Source organism: Dreissena polymorpha, chromosome 2 (assembly GCF_020536995.1).
Source record: "Dreissena polymorpha isolate Duluth1 chromosome 2, UMN_Dpol_1.0, whole genome shotgun sequence".
Lineage (NCBI taxonomy): Eukaryota > Metazoa > Mollusca > Bivalvia > Myida > Dreissenidae > Dreissena > Dreissena polymorpha.
Genome location: NC_068356.1, coordinates 44,849,745 through 44,872,677, shown reverse-complemented (window position 1 = coordinate 44,872,677; position 22,933 = coordinate 44,849,745). Strand labels below are relative to the sequence as shown.

The window sequence follows — 22,933 nt, the reverse complement described above, 5'->3', positions numbered from 1 at the left end:
TATTCTGATTTTTTGTTAGTTATAAAAGGTTTTACCTATGGGTTCTCAATTTACACCAAGTTTAGCGTTATATTTGATTCTGCGTTTAATAAAGGAGACTGTTATATTAAATATAACAAATAAATATAGAATCCTGTATGTCCAATAAAACATATAACAGTTCTTAACGTGATATCAATAGAAAACATACATGTGTTTCCAATTTATAATCTTTCAAGCATGAAACATACAAAGTGTTTCACAATATATTACTCTACAATTCATGCAAACAGAAAGAGATTTCCCCGTTCTTTAGGCTTACCAAAACTCAGCAGACATTGTAATAAATATATTTTACATTAAATATTTGAGCACTTGCACCATAATATATGACATGTTGTTCTTTATTACACTAACAAGAAAACAATTAAAATAAATTGTCATGGTTAAACATTAATATTTCTTGAGGATATTTAATCCAAGTATCTACAAAGAGAAATTGCGGGTGACAGTTATATGAGAAAAACAAATTATGCAGAGTCACTCCAAGATTTTTGTATAACTGATAGATCATGTCAAGTTATGTGGAGTTTTTCTTTGCAATACTATCGGTAACTCAAAGTGTATTTATAATTGATAGCTTATATCCAGTTTTGTGAGATTTTTCTTTGCAATACTGTCAGTCGCTCCAAGATTTATGTATAACTGATAGATCATATCAAGTTATACTGAGTTATTCTATGCAATACTGTCAGCAGTATATACATGTACCCAATATCAAAGCACACTTGGATTGACCATTTAACATTAAACCTTGAACATAATGCTAGTTTTTGATTGGCCAAGTCACATGGTAACTGGGTATTTTTCAATATTAGGTCGGTAGAGGTTCATATCCAGTCAGTTAAGTAATTCTTCTAAAGTACATTTAAAATGACGTCATGGAAATAAACAATATGACATCATTCAATGCAGATTCTATTTCAGGCTAATCCGACTAAACTGGATTTTTTAAAAGAAAAGACTAACTTTTTACAAAAGATACCATAAAAGCAGAAAGTTTTTTCCCTGATTAGCCTGTGCAGACTGCAGGGGCTAATCTGGGACAGCACTTTCGGAACATGCATTAAGCCCAGGTTTGCCAGAGCGAGGCTCAGAATGTAAGAAGCACAGGCTGAGCATACCAACCTGGAGAAGCTGCCGGTGACCGGGTAGCTGGACACAAAGGAACTCATGATGTTGGCAATACCTGACGAATGAAACAAGCAAATGAGCTGTGTTGTGGGAAGACCGGGCAAAATGCATGTGAGTAAAATGTCAGCCCAGATGAAGCTATGAAGTCCACACAGGCTAATTGGTAACAACACATTCAGCTTTTATGGTAATTTTTTGTTTAAAAGGGATCTCTTCTTAACCAAAAAACATTGTAGGCGAAGAGTGTTGTCCCTGATTAGCCAGTCTGAGTGACACTTTAAACATATGCATTAAGCCCAGTTTACCCAGAACACGACTCAAATGATATTACCGTACATTCGCGGCCATAAGTCTACCTCGGCCATAAGTCGAGGGGTATAATGTGGCTAGAAAAACTTGGTTTTTTGCCTTGACTCTGCCATAAGTCGGGGGGTAAATTTCTTCAATATCTCGGACATGTTTAAGTGACGTTTTAGTCATGGTTCTGAGGGCTTTTGTACCGGCAGTTGACATTTTTTGGGATATTCATAATAAAAATATATTTAAAATGAAACATTCAACGTTTCAATTATTTATTATCACGAAAAATATATTTTATTGTTCAAAATCATAATAACATATCATTCATTATTTCGAACTTAATATATACTTCACAAATCAAAATTATTATCCCATTTAACGTAATAACTTTCAGCGTTTATATTATGAGCATATATTTTTGTATTCAAATATTAGTGCTATTGATGTGAAAATTCGGTAAAATCTTGAAATCAGAAATTCATTATATGGTCAAAATAATTGTAACTTGCTCTCAAATAATCAACAACGCTTTCGCCATTATGCGTGAAACACGTGAATTTACCAACACTCGCATCGCTCGCTATTCGACTGTTACATATTCGTAAATCACGAGATACCCGAGGAATATTTTCTGCATACTGGAAAAACGTCTTTTCTAATAATACTTAGCAGATAATCGAAAGTAATTGTGTATTTTATATGTCCAATTACACTTTTTAATAATCCAGGGAGAGTGCGTAATATTATTATAATCAAACAATGAATGAAATCTTCACTCAGATAAGATCTATATATTTACGAAACGATTATGCATTAATTGTGGGACAGTTGTGAATAAATCAACGAAACCACACCTTCATCCAATCAAAAAATATACAATGTGAAGTTGAACAATAGCGATTGGTTAAAGGCGTATCCAACAATCGAGTAATTATTTTTGATTGGTCAGAAGTAGTTTGCAGCAGAACCGTTGTGCATATCATTAACGGATAACTATTTTAGGCGTGACGCAATTATAGACAAATGATCGAAAGGATGCCAACACTACACTTTACACTTTGATCTTAGTCAAAAGGCCGAGAAGCGATAATTGGTGGCATAAAGACATCAGCACCTGTTGACAGTTTGTATTTACACGGATTAACTTTAAATGGGTACAAGTGTCAGCAGTCGATTTTCTATTGTTCTTAGAAGACAACGGACGATGTATCGATAGACAAATTGCTATTTTTATTTTTCGCCACTTTACCGTATTTCACAAATGTTTAATATTTTCGAAGTTATTTTTACATGTTTTTATTTGGACTTATTACGAAGATTATTGCATTAAAAACCAATGTAAACATGAGCATTTTATTATCGGCGGACATTTAAGTAAAAGACGAGTCGGCCTTACCGTAAACAGTCATTATTCTTCCGCTTTGGAGATTTATTACTTTAAAAAAAGGCACAGAAATATGTTTATTTTTTATTTTTATTTAGTACCTCATCCATAAGTCGAGTTGACTTTTAAAGTCAATTTTGGGAGCGTTTTTAGGTCGACTTATGGCCGCAAATTTACGGTAAAAACAAATATTAAATAATGAAATGAATAATAAGTAGTTACAGTGTGACCTATGAAAGTCTTTAGTAAAATACCCTGATTTTCCCTGAATTGTATTTATTTTTCAAGATAAATATCGTCAAACGTATCATAATAATGAACATTTGCTGTAGATTTGCAAACAATAGTTATACATACTGGGGAAATGTTAAATGTTCAAGCATTTAATATTTGCATAAAAAATTAAATGAGAGGCAAAGGCATTACTTACCAATAGCGATCAGCTCCTGATTTGGCTCTATTCTGTAGTTGTTCTGACGAGCTGAGAATACAGAATTACATAGTCATATCAAATCAGTACATTCTGTTTGGAAAGCCATGGATCTTAATAGTAAATTGAAAAAGTTTCGTGGGTAGACCCAGTACTAAATCTACCTATTGTAATAAAGCAGTTCTTTTTCAGTTTTTAAAACAGTCACTCAATACTGTTGCAGAATTGTCCCGATGTTATTGTTTTAGACTATATTCAATTATGATAAAAAAATAATTAATAAGAAAATGAAATAAACTTAAACAACTGTTCACAAAAATCTTCAAAACAAAAATATGGTTTCATTCATTTGCAAAGTAATTGTTGATTAACCAGCATAGAATCCTGGACCCAGTTGTTCGTACACTAGGTTATTTTATCCCCTTGGATAGCTCTAACCGCCGGTTAAAGTAATCCAAGTTGGGTAACTAACTAGGCTGGATAAATGCGTTGCTGGAAATATTTACCCAGGCTGGATAACTATCCATGTTGGGTAAATTTTTATCCCATCATCAGACGTGCATTGTCGAAATAAACCACGGTGGAATAAATTTACCTTTATTTCAGCAGTGCTGAAATATAGCTGTCACGCGCGGCGAAGAATGTTCATATTACTCGGAATTAACTATAAAGTAATCATTTTTAGTAAAATCGAATCAGATTTAACAAAACAAACAATTTGATACCAAGATGTAATATAGTTTTTACACATACTGCAACTCAAAAAGCAAATAAACATTATTTACAAATATTAAGTGCGCGTACTCGTGACGTCATCATTAATACGTCATACGACACAATGCATGTTGTTTCACGCTAAAGATGCAGTTGTTTAGTGTCTTTTTTTCATTATTTCTTAAAAATCGGGGACGTAGAGGTATGATAAACAAAAACAGGTTGGTTACTGATCTTTTTGTAATGTATTAGGCTCGACACGATTAAAATAATGAAACAATGTTTGCTTAAAATATCTTTGGGATTTTCCGTCTAGTTCGATTTTCCTATTCTATGTTTAAAGAAATAATTTACGACTAAGAAAATTGATGGGATAAATCGAATACTAGGTCGGTGCCGAATAAAGCAAAGTTTATCTTGCTCGGCACGAAAATCTGAACCACTCGCCAAGGCTCGTGGTTCAGATTTTCTAAGCCTCGCAAAATAAACTTTGCTTTATTCGGCACCGACCTAGTATTCTCTATATCCACTGGTTAACTTTTACATATATCCCATAATCCATTGTAAATTTGCGCAAAAATGGCCGACATGTCGTCAAGCCAGACGTCAAACTCAAATAATTTGGATACGGCAGCAAAAAAGAGAAAACGGGGTCCAAATTATACGGCCTCTGAACTTGCAGTATTGGAGGAAGAGTTTTCCGCAAACCGTTCCTTATTGGAAAGTAATCTTTCGGATAAGGTAACGCATGCACAACTTAAACATTGTTGGCAACAAATCGCCGATAAAGTAAATTCCGTTGGACACCACTTTCGATCTGGGACAGAAATAAAAGAAAAGTGGCGTCAAATGGTAAAGAAAGCCAAAAAAGAATTTAGTGAGTTCAAGAAGGAGTCCACGAAAACAGGTGGCGGACGACCTCCAAGTAACCCGCCGTCCACATCATCTCGAATCATTGAGATGTACAAGGACACTGCTGGGTTTTCCGGGATCCCAGGTGCGGCAGACCTCGAAACCTTCAGTAAGCCGCTACGATTATTTTGTACAAACATTTAAACAATACCCATTAAAAACACGGAAGCATGTACTAAACAGACTCTCAAAGCATTTAATAATTATTGAAATGGTTTTTAAATCTGAGCGTTGAGTAATTTCAACTAAAAATAACATACCTCATCGTATTTAAATCCAAAAAAATGAACCACTGTATTTGATTTACTCGTTTCCACTGCCGATGTAATTTTCTTTCAGCACGTTTCTTTTTTTCACTACGAACTAGATCTACATCGCAGAGTACTCAATCAATGTTTACACTCGATCACTATTTTTTTTTTCTAACGACACGAATTTTTATTCTATCCACCACTCACTAGTGACACTTTCTATTAATCCCAATCCATGCTTCTATGTGTTGTCGTTGATAGCAAAATAACATTGAAACACTGCATCTTGTCATGAATACAGTGTTGCATAAATTATCTCGCTTAACAAACTATGTATACAAGTTATTTTCAGCACAGGTTAATCCAACGATCTAGCCAGTTGTACAAGAAATGAATTGTTGTTGTTTTTGATTTTTATCGAGTGCACCGGGATTGTCTCCCATATGGCCATCGCCCCCAGAAAGACGTGTTAGTTGGTTACGGGGGATAGTGCAAGATACAGGAGACACCCAGTTCCAGAGGTGACCCTGGGTCTTTTAGTGCCCGGTGTATAGCACCTAGTACACTGCACCTCGGTTTAACGTCTCATGCGAAAGACGAGTTAGAAGGTTAGGTGCAGCGGGGGATCGAACCAGCGATCTCTGGATTGTGAAGCCAGTGTGTTACCACCAGACCACGGATCCGCTACAAAGAAATGAATTCGTCTCACACATTTACTTTAAATGACATATCGATTATGCCGAATAGAACGGACCAATGAAAAAATTTACAATAAATTACGTCATATTCTTGGAAGTCGATGACGCATTAAAGTTACATGAGGCCCGTATTTCAATTATGAACTCTGACGAGCACTATCCACGTTTTTGTTAAATTAAATTGAAATTCCTGTAGTATACGTCGTTACAGATCTAAGTGCATCAAATAATTTTTCTTTTATATTATTTCCAGTCTTTCAGGACGGTGAAGTGCTCAACCATACACAGACTGGTAAGGCTTTTTTAACAATCACATGCTACGAGCTAGAGACGTCAGCGTAGTACTATGTATACAATGGGTGAAATGAAGGGTTTACTCGCATACTTCGGTGATGCCGATCTAAGTACGTTCCTATTGCTGAACTTCTGAAGACATGGGCATCGTGTGCAGCTCCCGGCCATGCTGCATTGATGCTGGTGATAAGACCTTAAATATAGCAGAAACCAACACATGTGCTAGTGTTTCTCGGCTGTTTAAGATCAATAATTAGAACATCGCCAGCTATAAATAGGACAGCATTTTCTGGGGAAAAGATTAAATAAAAGTTTTAAAACGTTAATTTTTTATCCGTTAGATCCAATCTTTTATATGATTATAAATCAATCAAACAACTATGTATGTTTTGTATTGTACTTTACATTTGTCGTGATTTTGTAAAAAAATTGCGAATGAAAACGTGTATCATTAACCTTTTATGCGATCACGAGTGTAAAGAAAACGAATTATTTCGAAACTGGCATTTGTAAACGAAAAAGCGAGCATGGTGTGCAAACAGCACACAGGTGGTTAGCGTGTGGCTATGCTATTAATTAGTGAAAACATCATTTTGAATGATAAATAATCATATTATAACGAAAAATTAACTTTTCTGAAAAAAATTATTTCACTATCAAATATATATATAACAAGGTATGCAACTCAAAATCAGCCCAAAACGGGGTGCATCGCTTTGAACAGCAATATCTTCATCAATTTTGCAGCGATTTTCACGATTTCGGTCTTATTCAACGCAGAAATGAATTTCCTTTCTGGAAATGTATATGTCTTGCAATATTTTTACAAATGCTGGGTCAACTTTTAAGAAATAACACGATTTTGAGTTGCATACCTTGTTATATATATATTTGATAGTGAAATATTTTTTTTCAGAAAAGTTAATTTTTCGTTATAATATGATTATTTATCATTCAAAATGATGTTTTCACTAATTAATATCATAGCCACACGCTAACCACCTGTGAAACAGCATAGAAGATATTGAAGTCACGTTATTAGGGAAAGTAATCACAGATTTTGTGGACGGGCCTCAAATTCTATTTATAGATGTGTTGAACAAAATTGTCCCAGATTCTTACCTCGGCTGTCACATGTCACTTGCACATTGATGCTATGGAAGTTTTTCCGGTTAACATAGTCTCTCTCAGCAGGGGAGCCTGGAGACAGTATGCGGACATGTGTGCCATCAATGCACCCTATAACGCAGGGAAAACCATGCATATTGTAAAATGCGTTTTGTTCCCTGCGTACAACTTCAGCTGTCGTTGGAAATGTGATAAACCGATTTTTGAGGGAACACAACTGGCTGACAACGGACTTTACCACTCTGGAAACAGTACCTTTATCGACGCAGAAAGTGTCCCCCACGGTCTGCATAAAATTGCCGGACGCCAGGTACCGTAATGTAATTAAAACCTGTAGTTTGACAGAAAGTGCGTTTGAACGCTGTGTCGATCTTTCGATTTTTCCGCCTATTAAGTCACAAATTCTATCAATATTTTCATTTGAAAATCTATAACGACTGCGCATTTCTTCATCATTTAAATCAACATTCAAAGAATGTTGTCGATTCTTGCGTGCATTCCGATACAGATAAAATTCGGCCATTTTGTTTGTTTACGTGGATATATTTTACCCGACCTTTAGACCAGGGTTAAATTTATCCAGACAAAACGCTGGATAAGTTTAACCAACATGATGCAACAACACTTAACCAAAAAAATTAACCCTGGGTTAAATTTATCCGACATTTATCCCAGGGTTAAAATTTACCCAGGTTTCGAACAACTGGGTCCAGGCTGTGGAAGATAAGGGGTCAAAGTGTTAGGTGTCCTCCTTTACAACTCACCATCTCACCTTTTTGGTTGCTTGTAGGTAAAAGTATTCTATAGATACATGTCATGTTTCATGCACCTCTTAACTTGAAATGGACCTGTTTATCTCAAAATCAATAGTGCTCTCTTTTTTTTATCCCAACAAACCAGAATACCAATTTGATGAGAGTAGGCAGAGAGTAGGCGTTTGAGCCGCTTTCTGGGAAAACAGGGCTTAATGCATGTGCCTAAAATGTCGTCCTGTACAGGCTGTTCAGAGAAGACATTTTCCACTTTTATGGAGTGCTTACTTGAAAGGAAGTCTCTTCCAAACAAAATTCAGTCTTTGTGATTGCACAGGCTTATCTGGGTCACCAATTCACTTACACGCATTTAGCCCCATTTTCCCATAGTTTAGACCCATTTCTTGCACGGAAGCAACATTTCTTGGTATAGCTCCCATGACCTTGACCCCATTCACCTCAAAATTAACATGCATCTTCCATACCTCTAAACAAAACAACAGTGATTTGGATAATGGTAGGTCAAAGCAATAATTAGATATCGTGCTCTAATGACACATCTATGGACCAACAGACCAACCATAATACTGAACACCAGCAGACAGGTGCAGAGCAAAATACCCTAAATTACTCAAATGAGGGTATTCTTGAACACTGGTTTATTACTGTACCAAAAGCTCTTCCAATGGCAATCGCTTCTACTAGTCCCAGTATAGGCACCACAATAATGCCAGTACCAATGTGCTGAAACGACACAATACACCAAAGATATGAGCCTCTACCTGGGAAAACTGGGCCTACTGCATGGGTGTAAAGTGTCATCCCAGAATAATCAGGGACAACACTTTCAAGCTGGGAAGACAATTCGTACATACATTAAGCCTAGTATTCCCAGAACAAGGCTTATATAATAAGGCCTTGTTAAATACAGCAATAGAATTCTGACAAAAAGATTTTATAGCTACCTTGTGTCTGATCATTACTGCCATCTTGTATGGCAGATTACCTGGTAATAAACATTCTGTGTCCTTCATATTTTTATACATAATTTTATGTCTCAACAAGAGGACCAAGGCCCCAAGGCGCTCACTTGAGACCTTGAGGATTTAATCTGTAATAAGAATATAGTGTTTCACCATAGACTTTTATGGAAAGCTGCCCAATCCAGGGCAGTAAGTTTTTCAATGCACCAAAATCATTTTTGAACACTCTTTTTATCAAGTTTTATGGCGAAAAAGCAAATCAAGAGCTGTCAGAGGACAGCGCACTCGACTATTTGAGTGCTTTACAGTATAACGTAAGCCATCATGGAGATATATATAATGTGGGTGTGTGGTCATTTAATGGATGATCTTTCAAAAAAAAGAAAAAAAAGAAAACACATTTTTATTTATATATTTTTTTTTTGGTGGGGGGATTCTGGGGTGGGGCGTGGGGGATAGAAAAAAAAGGGCCATAATTCTTACAAAATGCTTGATACAGTTGTCTGCTCTTATTTATAGGTTGGGGTCATGTTGGTAAAGAAGTATGCAAAATATAAAAGCAATATGTCAAGGGACATTGAAAATATTTGAGGTGGTACGCAAACTTTAACATAGAGTTATCAATAATATGCTTATTTTAAGTGGAAAAAGATCCATAATTCTTACAAAATGCTTGATACAGTTGTCTGCTCTTGTTTACAGGTTGGGGTCATGTTGGTGAAGAAGTATGCAAAATATGAAAGCAATATGTCAAAGTACATAGGAAATATTTGGGGTAGTACGCAAACTTTAACATTTGCACGCTCATGCTTACGTTACCGCTGACGCCGGGGTGAGTAGGACAGCTCTACTATATATATTTCATATATAATAGTTGAGCTAAAAAGTGTTCACAGCATTTACCTTTAGCCTTATAAGAAAAATTGCCCAGTGCCCTGGTGGCTATGTTTTTCAATGGACAAGATCCAATATCAAACTCAACCGAGACATCATAAAAACAAACAGTCCAAGCAAGTTTTGCAAAATAAGGGCAAAAAATGTGACTTCTCGAGTGTTCACTATAGCCATATAAGGAAAACTGACCCAACACCTGGCAGAAATGTTTTCAATGGGACCTGAGCCATTTTCACTTTCAGCTGATATAGGAACACATGCTCTGAGCAAGCTTCGTTAAGAAAGGGCAAAAATGTGACTTTTCCAGTGTAACAAGTTATCATTACAGCTATCTTAGGAAAAATGCAATACCCATTGAGTCCATGTTTTTTTAACACACCAGAAACATTTTCGAACCCTGCCAATATATCATTAAAAGAATATTTCAGAGCACATTTCATGAAGATTTAAAAAACAGCCCTTCACAATAGCCATTTAAGGAAAACATGTGCCCTATAATGGACTAGAACCATTTTCTAACTCAGCCATGATGATTTCAGGATGATTGGTAAAAAAAGACTTCCAGAGTGTTCACATTCTTTTTCTTTAATGAGCAACGTGTTTTTGACACCCTGCGACTCAGTTTCAAACCTGCATGGTATATCCTTGATACAAATGTTCTGACCATTTTTCAAGAACATGGGGCAATAAATGTGGTCTATAGAGGGTTCATAAGGTAAATTATGACAACCTATAACACACAACTCATGATGGAAAAAACAAACACAAGGCGATCACAAAAGTTCCCCATGAGCAGATTGTGCTAAGGTGCTGACATATTCAGAAAATAAACCATGATCAAACTGAACATTTCAATTATCATGAAACATTTTGTCACATTATTTATTTATCACAAAACTTGTTAAATTTCAGATAAATTAACATGTTTTTTCTTCAAACCTACATTACTAGATCTAAGATCAAAATTGCAACATTAAAGCAAATGATATCAACAGTAAAAACAAACCAAAACAAGAGCTGTCAGAAGACAGTGCGTTCGACTATTCGAGTGCTTGACAGTATAACGTAAGCCATCATGGGGAAATTGTTCATATTCAATAAAGTAAAGGTAATACAGTCCAACCCCTCTTAAGCAGCCAGTCAAGGGAAACGACCAAATTGGCTGCTTAAGCGGGGTGGCCTTTTAAGAGGGGGTTGGGTCATAGGGAGACTAGAGTTGATGAGTGCATGTTCAATTTTTTTGTATAAACAAAATGGTAACAAGGGCTGTTTGTAAAACATGCATGCCCCCCATATGGGCTGTCCATTGTAGTGGCAGCCATTGTGTGAGCACGATTTTTGTCACTGTGACCTTGACCTTTAACCTAGTGACCTGAAAATCAATAGGGGTCATCTGCGAGTCACGATCAATGTACCTATGAAGTGTCATGATCCTAGGCAAAAGCGTTCTTGAGTTATCATACGAAAATCATTTTACTATTTCGGGTCACTGTGACCTTGACCTTTGACCTTGTGACCTCAAAATCAATAGGGGTCATCTGCAAGTCATGATCAATCTACCTATGAAGTTTCATGATCCTAGGCGTATGCGTTCTTGAGTTATCATCCGGAAACCATTTTACTATTTCGGGTCACCGTGACCTTGACCTTTGACCTAGTGACCTAAAAATTGATAGGGGTCATCTGCGAGTCATGATCAATCTACCCATGAAGTTTCATGATCCTAGGCGTATGCGTTCTTGAGTTATCATCCGGAAACCATTTTACTATTTCGGGTCACCGTGACCTTGACCTTTGACCTAGTGACCTCAAAATCAATAGGGGTCATCTGCGAGTCATGATCAATGTACCTATGAAGTTTCATGATCCTAGCCCCAAGCGTTCTTGAGTTATTATACGACAACCACCTGGTGGACGGACGGACCAACCGACCGACCGACCGACATGAGCAAAGCAATATACCCCCTCTTCTTCGAAGGGGGGCATAAATATGTGTACTTGTACTAAACAATGTATAGACTTAAAATAATTTTATTTCTTCCTTTCTTAAGTCAGCTATGAAACATTATTTCCATTCAAAAAATATTCTATTCATCTTTCTAATCATCATCAATATCATCCTCATCAGAATCAAGTCAATGAAAAAGAATCATTCTCATGATTCGTTGTTTACAGAATGCACGTTGTAAGGCCCCAATGCAATTAAGATGGGAACAGTTGTGAATCAGTTAAGCGTGAATAACTCCCGTGTCACTATCAATCGAAAATTTAATTGGTTTATTGCAGTTTTATGTCTTTGTAATGCCTACCGCACGAATTGGTCCCGACAGTGATCTCCTCCACGATAAAATCGTGGCCAGTTACTTAAGAGACTGATAATAGCAACCAGGTGTAATCCTACTGGTAATCGTGCTTTTCATGCATAATATTATAAAAACATTTATTTCGCCGCGTAAATGGTTTTATCAAAATTAATATTGAAATCATTGTTAATATAAGACAAATATAAATGTTTTGTTAAAGTTCCAAATGAGAATCATAATTTGTAATCCGAAACACACTCCCGATTGATTTATGTTAACGAGACGTTTACAAATTCTAGCATCAAAAAAGTCCTCATGTATTTCCTTTGTCCCGACAAAAGCGCGCGAAAATTATGCACCAATGTACAATGTCACGTCATACCCATGCGTGCGTGTATTGATTTTTGGATAAAAAACTTTGTAGCACAGAGAACATGTAGAGCAGTTTATTTCGGTTAAAAGTTGCGTTGTTCTTTTTAACTTTTGATTAGCCGATAATTGTCAAAAATGTGTGCTTGAAATAGTATGATTCAACAGCTACAAATAATCAATTATAAATTAAGAATCTCTTTTCCAGTACTAATAGATGATATTCGCATGTGATGAAACAAAAAGATCAAACGGTCGCATATTGCTTTTAACCCGATAACCCGATAATCTGCCGCTAATTAATTGCAATTTGCAAACTTGCTGTCAAAATGTTTATCACACATCACGCTTCAGTACTGCAGAGTCTAAACCGCAGACTGGAAGTACGTATCGATTTTTTCGCCGTTGCGTCGGTGTAATTTTGTCAGTGTACATGACTGACTTACTCACGCGTGACCACTCATATGGGAGTAATTTAACATTTGGGGTGCAAAATTGCTGGCCGCTGGCCGGAGAAACGGGGTTACCGCTAAAGAGGGGTGTATTATATAGTGTTTATCGATGGTCGCGGCACAGACCGGCCGCCTACACGGGGCGACCGGCGATGAGGGGTGACCGGAAGTAGGGGTTGGACTGTAAACAGTCCAAACTGACCTAACGGCCACCTGAAATTAACAGCCACCTGAATACAACGGTCAGTCTGGAATCCCCCCGATGAAAAACACTATATATTACACTTGAAAATAACAGCCACCTGTCTATAACGGCCAACGGCCACTATATTCCACTCCAAAATTCATGTTTGAACTGAATTCAACGGTCACGTGTCAGTCGTCTCGAGTCGCGAAAATTAAAAACACAGCACATCATTTGTCCGTCTATTTTGCGGTTAAGCGTCTGATAGCGGTAATTGCCTTTGATATAATAAAAGTGGCCCTCTGCGAGTAAACAAATAATAAGGTGTAGAGAAGGTTTGTTTTCCGGGGATAATTGTGGGGGTATCTTTAAAAGAAAATATGTCAGTGTTTGTGACACATTTAAAGAAATTATAGCTAATTAAATGACCGCTAATTAGTACATTGTACTTACAACCTTGAGTATCGATTTGCAAATAACATTTTCGGATCATTCTTTAAAAGAGCTTTCTAGCGTACACAACACTTTTAAAAGCAATCGGAACAATAAATCACCAAATAACAATGCGAGTTTTTTAGCGTGGAGTGAATTGTTTTGATTGTTGCGAGTGATCATGGTTGTGTGTGTAAGTTTTGAAGTTTTTTGCGAGATAAGTTATCTTGTTTACTGTGCATGATGTGCTATGTTTTTTTTCATAAAGAATGAATGAATGTTTGTATTTTTAATGAGGTTGTTGAATGAAAAATCTGTTTGTATGATGTTTGCGAACGAATAAATTTTATCAAAATGTTTGCGTCTTTTTCTTTGAATGAGAACGGTACAGTTAGACCATACTTTCGGTTTATGACAGCGAATCCCCTTTATAGACTTGTACGGACAAGTGGCACGTGACAATGGCACGTGACAAGCTTTATTTACTGAATGAGATGCATGAGTAAACAGTTGCACTAGTGTTGATAAAGCCATTTCTTTATTTTAACAATATAACATTAAATCAATCTATAAGATATTATTCTGTATTATTCAATGTAAGTTAATTCTGTTATTATGCTTAGTTTATGGCAATGAGCATTTGTTTTACACGGTATGCAAACGACTGGGTGGGGTAACGACGTAGCAGTACTACCAACTGACCAACCATCTTAAAATTGTGATCCGAAATCAACGGTCACCTGTGAACAACAGTCACTTTGGTCATTTCCATTGACTGACCGCTGAATTCAGGTTTGACTGTAGTCATATTCTAAGTGGAAGAGGACCATAATTGAAACATATTGATAGCTTATGTGTTAAAGAAGTTGTACTTTATAGACGATTCTGGGTTCAGGTATATTTTCCACAATCTATTGAACATTTGTAAAGACATAAAACAAACTAATAAGATTTTATTTAAAGTTTGATAGCAATAACTTGGGTGGGATGGTTGGACGGTCCTTCAAAAATTAAATAAATAAATATTTGTGTGTGTTTTTTTTACCATGTTTCAAAAATCTTTTCGGGTGGGGGGGGGGGGGTAGAGAGGGGGGGGGGTATAATGTGAGTGTATGGTCATTTATTAGATGATCTTTTAAAAATATGAAACAAAAAAGGAAAACAAATATTTTTTTTGGGGGGGGGGATTCTGGGGTGGGGCGTGGGGTTGGTTTTGGTGGAGTCCATTGTGGTATGTCAGGTAAGTGTTGTTTTGTCAAAGTATGAATCAAATCTGATCATAAATAAAGAAGTTATGGCAATTTAAGCAAAATTTATTAATGTGACCTTGAGAATCAAGGTCATTCAAAGGTCAAGGTAAAATTCAACTTGCCAGGTACAGTACCCTCATAATGATAAGAAAGTGTTTGAAGTTTGAAAGCAATAGCCTTGATACTTTAGAAGTAAAGTGGATCTAAACACAAAATTTAACACAATATTCAAAGATACTAAGTAAAAAAAGGGCCATAATTCTGTTTAAATGCGAACCAGAGCTGTGCAACTTTTCCTGTACAGTCCCCTTATGATAGTTAGTAAGTGTTCCAAGTCTGAAAGCAATAGCTATGATACTTTAGGAGTAAAATGGACCAAAATACAAATTTTAACCAAATGTTCAATTATCTAAGTATAAAAGGGGCAATAATTGTGTCAAAATGCCAGTCAGAATAACATAACTTTGCCTGCACAGTCCCCTTATTATAGTTAGTAAGTGTTGCACGTATGAAAGCAATAGCTTTGATACTTAAGGAATAAAGTGGACCTAAACACAACACTTAACCAAATTTTCTATTTTCTAAGTGAAAAAAGGGCCATAATTCTTACAAAATACTTGATACAGTTTTCTGCTCTTGTTTATAGATTGGGGTCATGTTGGTAAACAAGTATGCAAAATATGAAAGCAATATGTCAATGAACAGAAAATATTTGAGGTGGAACGCAAACTTTAACATAGATTTATCAATAATATGCATATTCTAAGTGAAAAAAGGGCCATAATTCTTACAAAATGCTTGATACAGTTGTCTGCTCTTACTTATAGATTGGGGTCATGATGGTAAAGAAGTATGCAAAATATGTAAGCAATATGTCAGGGGACATAGAAAATATTTGAGGTGGTACGCAAACTTTAACATTTGCATGCTCACGCTCATGCCAACGCCAGTGTGAGTAGGATAGCTCTACTATATATATTTCATTTATAATAGTCAAGCTAAACAAGAGATGTGTTTGTCAGAAACACAATGCCCTCTAATGCGCTGCTTTTTTTTACCTTTGATCTTGAAAAATGACCTGCACCTTTCACCACTCACAATGTGCAGCTCCATGAGATACCCATGCATGCCAAATATGAAGTTGCTATGTTCAATATTTCAAAAGTTATTGCAAAACTTTACTGTAATATTAAAGTTTTGGTGTTGTTGTTTTTTTACCTTTGACCTTGAAAGATGACCTTGACCTTTCACCACTCAAAATGTGCAGCTCCATCAGATACACATGCATGCCAAATATGAAGTTGCTACGTTCAATATTTCAAAAGTTATTGCAAAACTTTACTGTAATATTAAAGTTTTGGGACAGAATGACAGACAGACAGGCCAAAAACAATATACCCCCCATCTATCGATCCAGGGGCATAAAAAGCACTAATTATTTATGACAAACATACAGAAAAAATATCCCCAGCATCTAAATGCACTGTTGTGTTGGTCTGGGTGTCATAATAGTCGCTGGAGAATGAGGGGGGTTTGAAGGGAGGTAACCCCGCCTGCACCTCGCCAATGGTTGACACCGCGTCCCCATGCCCATGAACGTCCAAGATGGCTGCAATCCCGGCTGTTATCACCACCAATATTGCATTGGCCCCTATCAGTAATAAACAAGTCAAATGAGCCTCCTTATGGGAAGACTGCACTTAATGCATGACTGTGGGAAGACTGCACTTAATGCACGTGGGAAGACTGCACTTAATGCATGTGGGAAGACTGCACTTAATGCATGTGGGAAGACTGCACTTAATGCATGTGGGATGACTGCACTTAATGCATGTGGGAAGACTGCACTTAATGCATGTGGGAAGACTGCACTTAATGCATGTGGGATGACTGCACTTAATGCATGTGGGAAGACTGCACTTAATGCATGTGGGAAGACTGCACTTAATGCATGTGGGATGACTGCACTTAATGCATGTGGGAAGACTGCACTTAATGCATGTGGGAAGACTGCACTTAATGCATGTGGGATGACTGCACTTAATGCATGTGGGATGACTGCACTTAATGCATGTGGGATGACTGCACTTAATGCATGTGGGATGACTGCACTTAATGCATGTGGGATGACTGCACTTAATGCATGTGGGATGACTGCACTTAATGCATGTGGGATGACTGCACTTAATGCATGTGGGATGACTGCACTTAATGCATGTGGGATGACTGCACTTAATGCATGTGCAAAGTGTAATCCTAGATTAGCCTTTTCAGTGCACTTTTATTAAATTAGAATTATTGAATTTGTTGTTTACAGGAATTCTTTTCTCAACAAAAATCCAAACTTGGCGGAAAGTGTCGTCCCAAAAGAGCCTGTGTGTACTGCACAATTGACGCACATGCATTAGAACTAGTTTAACAGAACCAGACTCAAATGTACTGAATGTTACAAAAGGATCATGAGTGTTAAGTGCTTTTTTTCGTTACCATGTACAATTATGTAAAAAATAACTTTTAATTTTGCCATAGTGCAAATTACAATTTATAAATACACATAGATTGTCACCTTCCTTCAATATATGAATAACTGCAAACATATATCATCACTTGCTCAGTTCTTGAACTTATGTGAGAAAATAAAACACAATAAATATCAAAATAAAGTAGGATAGCAACAAATATTTAAATGTTTGAATTAAAAACCACAACTTTCTTGCTTTTCAAGTACCTGTTTTTGTGTTGTTTCCTTATACAACTGTATTAAGTACATAAATTGTAGCTATTAGCATCTAAATACGGAAATACCATGCCGCCTATGGATTTCAAATACACAGATTTGGAGTCAAAATTGACTTTTTACTCTATTAATGTGTTTATGTTTTGAAAATATACTGTACCTGATAATCCCAAAGGTGCAATCTTCTACACCGGTCTGTTGACAAGCATACAATGCCCATCATGTTAAATTACAAGTGCTTACAAGGGCAAAATCAATTTAGAAACTTTGAAACTTTCAACTAATAAATGTCTGTCCCTTCCTGTTATACCTTTAAGTCAACAAGCTGCCTAGAATATGGTTCCACTAGTTCATAATATGTTTGTAGGATCTTTGTTCATTATATAAATAGTATATATATATATATATATATATATGTACATGGTATGATAAACGTTCATGTATATTTAATACCCAAGGATCAAATACCATTTTGCTATTTGTTGCCATTCCTAAACAAGAGGGCCTGAAAGACCCAAAGTCGCTCACCTGAGATAACAAAATATTATTGGGACAAATCTTCTGACCAAGTTTCACGAAGATTGGAAAATAAATGTGGCCTCTAGAGTGTTTACAAAGTTTTACTACAGCCGTATAAGAAAAACTGCCCCACCCCCCTGGCAGCCATGTTTTTCAACCAACCGGCATCATTTTTGAACTCGTCCAAGATATTATCGGGATGAATCTTCTGACCAAGTTTCATGAAGATTGGACAGTAAATGTGGCCTCTACAGTGTTAACAAGATTTTACTATAGCCATATAACGAAAAATGCCACGCCCCTTGGAAGCTATTTTTATCAAGCAAACATAATTATTTATGACTCATCCAAGATATCATTGAGACCAATCTTCTGACCAAATTTCATGAAGATTGGACGCTAAATGTGGCCTCTAGAGTGTTAACAAGGTTTTACTATAGCCATATATAGCATATATATGAAAAATGCCCCGCCCCTTGTGGCCATGTTTTAAAAGCAACCAAAACCATTTTGGAACTCATCTAAGATATCATTAAGACAAATCTTCTGACCAAATTTCAAGATGATCGGAAAATAAATGTGACCTCTAGAGTGTTAACAAGGTTTTACTATAGCCAAATAAGGAAAATAGCCATGCCCCCATGGTGGCCATGTTTTTCAACCAACCGGCATCATTTTTTGAACTCGTCCAAGATATTATTAGGATGAATCTTCTGACCAAGTTTCATGAAGATCGGACAATAAATGTGGCCTCTAGAGTGTTAACAAGATTTTACTATAGCCTTATATAGCCATATAAGGAAAAATGCCCCACCCCTTGGGGGCCATGTTTTTCATGCAAACATAACCATTTTTACACTCATCCAAGATATCATTGAGACCAATGTTCTGACTAAATTTCATGAAGATTGGAGTCTAAATGTGGCCTCTAGAGTGTTAACAAGGTTTAACTATAGCCATATATAGCCATATAAGGAAAAATGCCCCGCCCCTTGTGGCCATGTTTTTAAAGCAACCAAAACAATTTTCAAACTCATCCAAGATATCACTGGGACAAATCTTCTGACCAAGTTTCATGATGATCAGAGAATAAATGTGCCCTCTAGAGTGTTAACAAGGTTTTACTATATAATAGACATATAAGGAAAATAGCCCCGCCCCAGTGGTGGCCATGTTTTTCAACCAACGGGCATCATCTTTGAACTCGTCCAAGATATTATTAGGATGAATCTTCTGACCAAGTTTCATGAAGATCGGACTATAAATGTGGCCTCTAGAGTGTTAACATTATTTTACTATAGCCATAGCCTTATAAGGAAAAATGCCCCGCTCCTTGGGGGCCATGTTTTTCATGCAAACATAACCATTTTCGAACTCATCCAAGATATCATTAAGACAAATCTTCTGACCATATTTCATCAAGATTGGACAATAAATGTGGCCTTTAGAGTGTTAACAAGGTTTTACAATAGCCATATAAGGAAAAATGCCCCGCCCCCTGGCGGCCATGTTTTACAACCAACCAGCATCATTTTCGAACTCATCCAAGATATTATTAGGATGAATCTTCTGACCAAGTTTCATTAAGATTGGACAATAAATGTGGCCTCTTGAGTGTTCACAAGATTTTACAATAGCCATATAAAGCCATCTAAGGAAAAATGACCCTCCCCTTGGCAGCCATGATTTTCAAGCAAAGGTTACCATTTTTTAACTCATCCAAGATATCAGTGGGACAAATCTTCTGAGCAAGTTGCATGAAGATCGGAAAATAAATGTGGCCTCTAGAGTGATAACAAGGTTTTACTATAGCCATATAAGGAAAAATGCCCCGCCCCCTGGCGGCCATGTTTTTCAACCAACTGGCATCATTTTTGAACTCGTCCAAGATATTATTGGGATGAATCTTCTGACCAAGTTTTATGAAGATCAGACAAATAAATGTGGCCTCTAGAGTGTTAACAAGATTTTACTATAGTCATACATAGCCATATAAGGAAAAATGCCCCGCCCCTTTGCAGCATGTTTTTCAAGCAAACGTAACCATTTTCGAACTCATCCAAGATATCATTGAAACCATTCTTCTGACCAAATTTCATGAAGATTGGACAATAAATGTGGCCTCTAGAGAGTAAACAAGGCAAATGTTGACGCCGCACAACGCACAACGGACGATGAACAAAAAGCGATCACAAAAGCTCACCATGAGCACATTGTGCTCAGGTGAGCTACAAAAGGAGTGGTTTTACATTTTTTTCACACAAAAAAACAAGAAGGCCTGAAAGGCCCAAAGTCGCTCACCTGAGATAACAAGATATTATTGGGATAAATCTTATGACTAAGTTTCACGAAGATCGGAAAATAAATGTGGCCTCTAGAGTTTTAACAAGGTTTTACTATAGCCATATCAGGAAAACTGCCCCGCCCCCTGGCAGCCATGTTTTTCAACCAACTGGCATTTTTTTTAAAAACTCATCCAAGATAATATCGGGATGAATCTTCTGACCAAGTTTCATGAAGATCGGACAGTAAATGTGGCCTCTGGAGTGTTAACAAGATTTTACTATAGCCATATAACGAAAAATGCCCCGCCCCTTGGTAGCCATTTTTTTTAAGCAAACATAATTATTTTCGAACTGATCCAAGATATCATTGAGACCAATTTTTTTACCAAATTTCATGAAGATTTGACATTAAATGTGGCCTCTAGAGTGTTAACAAGGTTTTACTATAGCCATATATAGCCATCTAAGGAAAAATGCCCCGCCCCTGGTGGCCATGTTTTTAAAGCAACCAAAACCATTTTTGAACTCATCCAAGATATCATTAAGAAAAATCTTCTGACCAAGTTACATGATGATCGGAAAATAAATGTGACCTCTAGAATGTTAACAATTAGGTTTTACTATAGCCATATAAGAAAAATAGCCCCACCCCTGTGGTGGCCATGTTTTTCAACCAACCGGCATCATTTTTAAACTCATCTAAGATATTATTGGGATGAATCTTTTGACCAAGTTTCATGAAGATTGGACAATAAATGTGGCCTCTAGAGTGTTAACAAGATTTTACGATAGCCTTATAAAGCCATATAAGGAAAAATGCCCCGCCCCTTGGTGGCCATGTTATTCAAGCAAACGTAACCATTTTCGAACTCACCCAAGATATCATTAAGACAAATCTTCTGACCATATTTCATCAAGATTGGACAATAAATTTGGCCTCTAGAGTGTTAACAAGGTTTTACTATAGCCATATAAGGAAAAATGCCCCACCCCCTGGCGGCCATGTTTTTCAACCAACTGGCTACATTTTGGAACTCGTCCAAGATATTTCTAGGATGAATCTTCTGACCAAGTTTCATGAAGATCAGACAATAAATGTGGCCTCTAGAGTGTTAACAAGATTTTACTATAGCCATATATAGCCATATAAGGAAAAATGCCCCGCCCCTTGGCAGCCATGTTTTTCAAGCAAACGTAACCATTTTCGAACTCATCCAAGATATCATTAAGACAAATCTTCTGACCATATTTCATCAAGATTGGACAATAAATGTGGCCTCTAGAGTGTTAACAAGGTTTTACTATAGCCATATAAGGAAAAATGCCCCACCCCCTGGCGGCCATGTTTTTCAACCAACTGGCTACATTTTCTAACTCGTCCAAGATATTACTAGGATGAATCTTCTGGCCAAGTTTCATGAAGATCAGACAAAAAATGTGGCCTCTAGAGTGTTAACAAGATTTTACTATAGCCATATATAACCATATAAGGAAAAATGCCCCTCCCCTTGGCAGCCATGTTTTTCAAGCAAACGTAACCATTTTCAAACTCATACAAGATATCATTGAAACCAATCTTCTGACCAAATTTCATGAAGATCTGGAAATAAATGTGGCCTCTAGAGTGTTAACAAGGTTTTACTATAGCCATATAAGGAAAAATGCCCCGCCCCCTGGCGGCCATGTTTTTCAACCAACCTGCATCATTTCGAACTCGTCCAAGATATTATTAGGAAGAATCTTCTGACCAAGTTTCATGAAGATCAGACAAATAAATGTGGCCTCTAGAGTGTTAACAAGATTTTACTATAGCCATATAAAGCCATATAAGGAAAAATGCCCCTCCCCTTGGCAGCCATGTCTTTCAGGCAAACATAACAATTTTCGAACTCATCCAAGATATCATTGAAACCAATCTTCTGACCAAATTTCATAAAGATTGGACAATAAATGTGGCCTCTAGAGAGTGAACAAGGCAAATGTTGAAGTCACACAACGGACAACGCACGACGGACAAAAGGCGATCACAAAAGCTCACCATGAGCACGTTGTGCTCAGGTGAGCTAACAAGAAGACAATTAAATTAGCATTGTTCATGGAAAAAGGGTCCTAATGCATGTGTGTAAAGTGTCATCCTAAATTAGCCTGTGCAGTTTGCATAGGCTCATCTGGGACGACACTTTCTGCCTTTACTGGATTTTCTTAAAAGAGAGACTTCTTTTAAACAAAAAACTCCATGAAGGCCGACAATTTCCTACCTGATTAGACAGTGCAGATGCAAAGGCTTATCTTGGATGACACTTTACACACCTGCTTTAAGCCTCATTTATCCACAGGCTAAAATGTATTAAGTCAAGGTAACACTAGAGTACTCACCAATGCTGGACAGCCAGACAAACTTGCGAAACATGAGAACTGGCATTGGAATGCGCTCGTTGGGCCCAGGTTGATGCCATTTTATTTTCCGAAGTTGCTGGGGGAAAAAAAAA

General features: G+C 36.9%; 2 protein-coding genes across 3 annotated transcripts in view; one reads left to right on the top strand and one right to left on the bottom strand.

The window, feature by feature from the left end:
* The window catches only part of LOC127866871 (sodium-independent sulfate anion transporter-like), an 87,714-nt gene that overhangs the window by 20,506 nt on the left and 44,275 nt on the right, over positions 1–22,933 (bottom strand). For both annotated transcript variants that reach the window (XM_052407694.1, XM_052407695.1), the window contains exons 8-12: positions 22,821–22,917; positions 16,358–16,554; positions 8,708–8,780; positions 3,288–3,338; positions 1,168–1,228 (exon numbers count right to left, since the gene is read on the bottom strand). In XM_052407694.1, coding sequence (XP_052263654.1) covers positions 1,168–1,228; positions 3,288–3,338; positions 8,708–8,780; positions 16,358–16,554; positions 22,821–22,917 — 479 coding nt within the window. The remainder of the gene's footprint in view (positions 1–1,167; positions 1,229–3,287; positions 3,339–8,707; positions 8,781–16,357; positions 16,555–22,820; positions 22,918–22,933) is intronic.
* LOC127866877 (uncharacterized) lies at positions 3,830–6,567 on the top strand. The gene is made up of 2 exons (XM_052407706.1): positions 3,830–5,022; positions 6,116–6,567. The coding sequence occupies exons 1-2, from the start codon at positions 4,581–4,583 to the stop codon at positions 6,202–6,204; spliced, it is 531 nt and encodes a 176-aa protein (XP_052263666.1). The 5' UTR covers positions 3,830–4,580; the 3' UTR covers positions 6,205–6,567.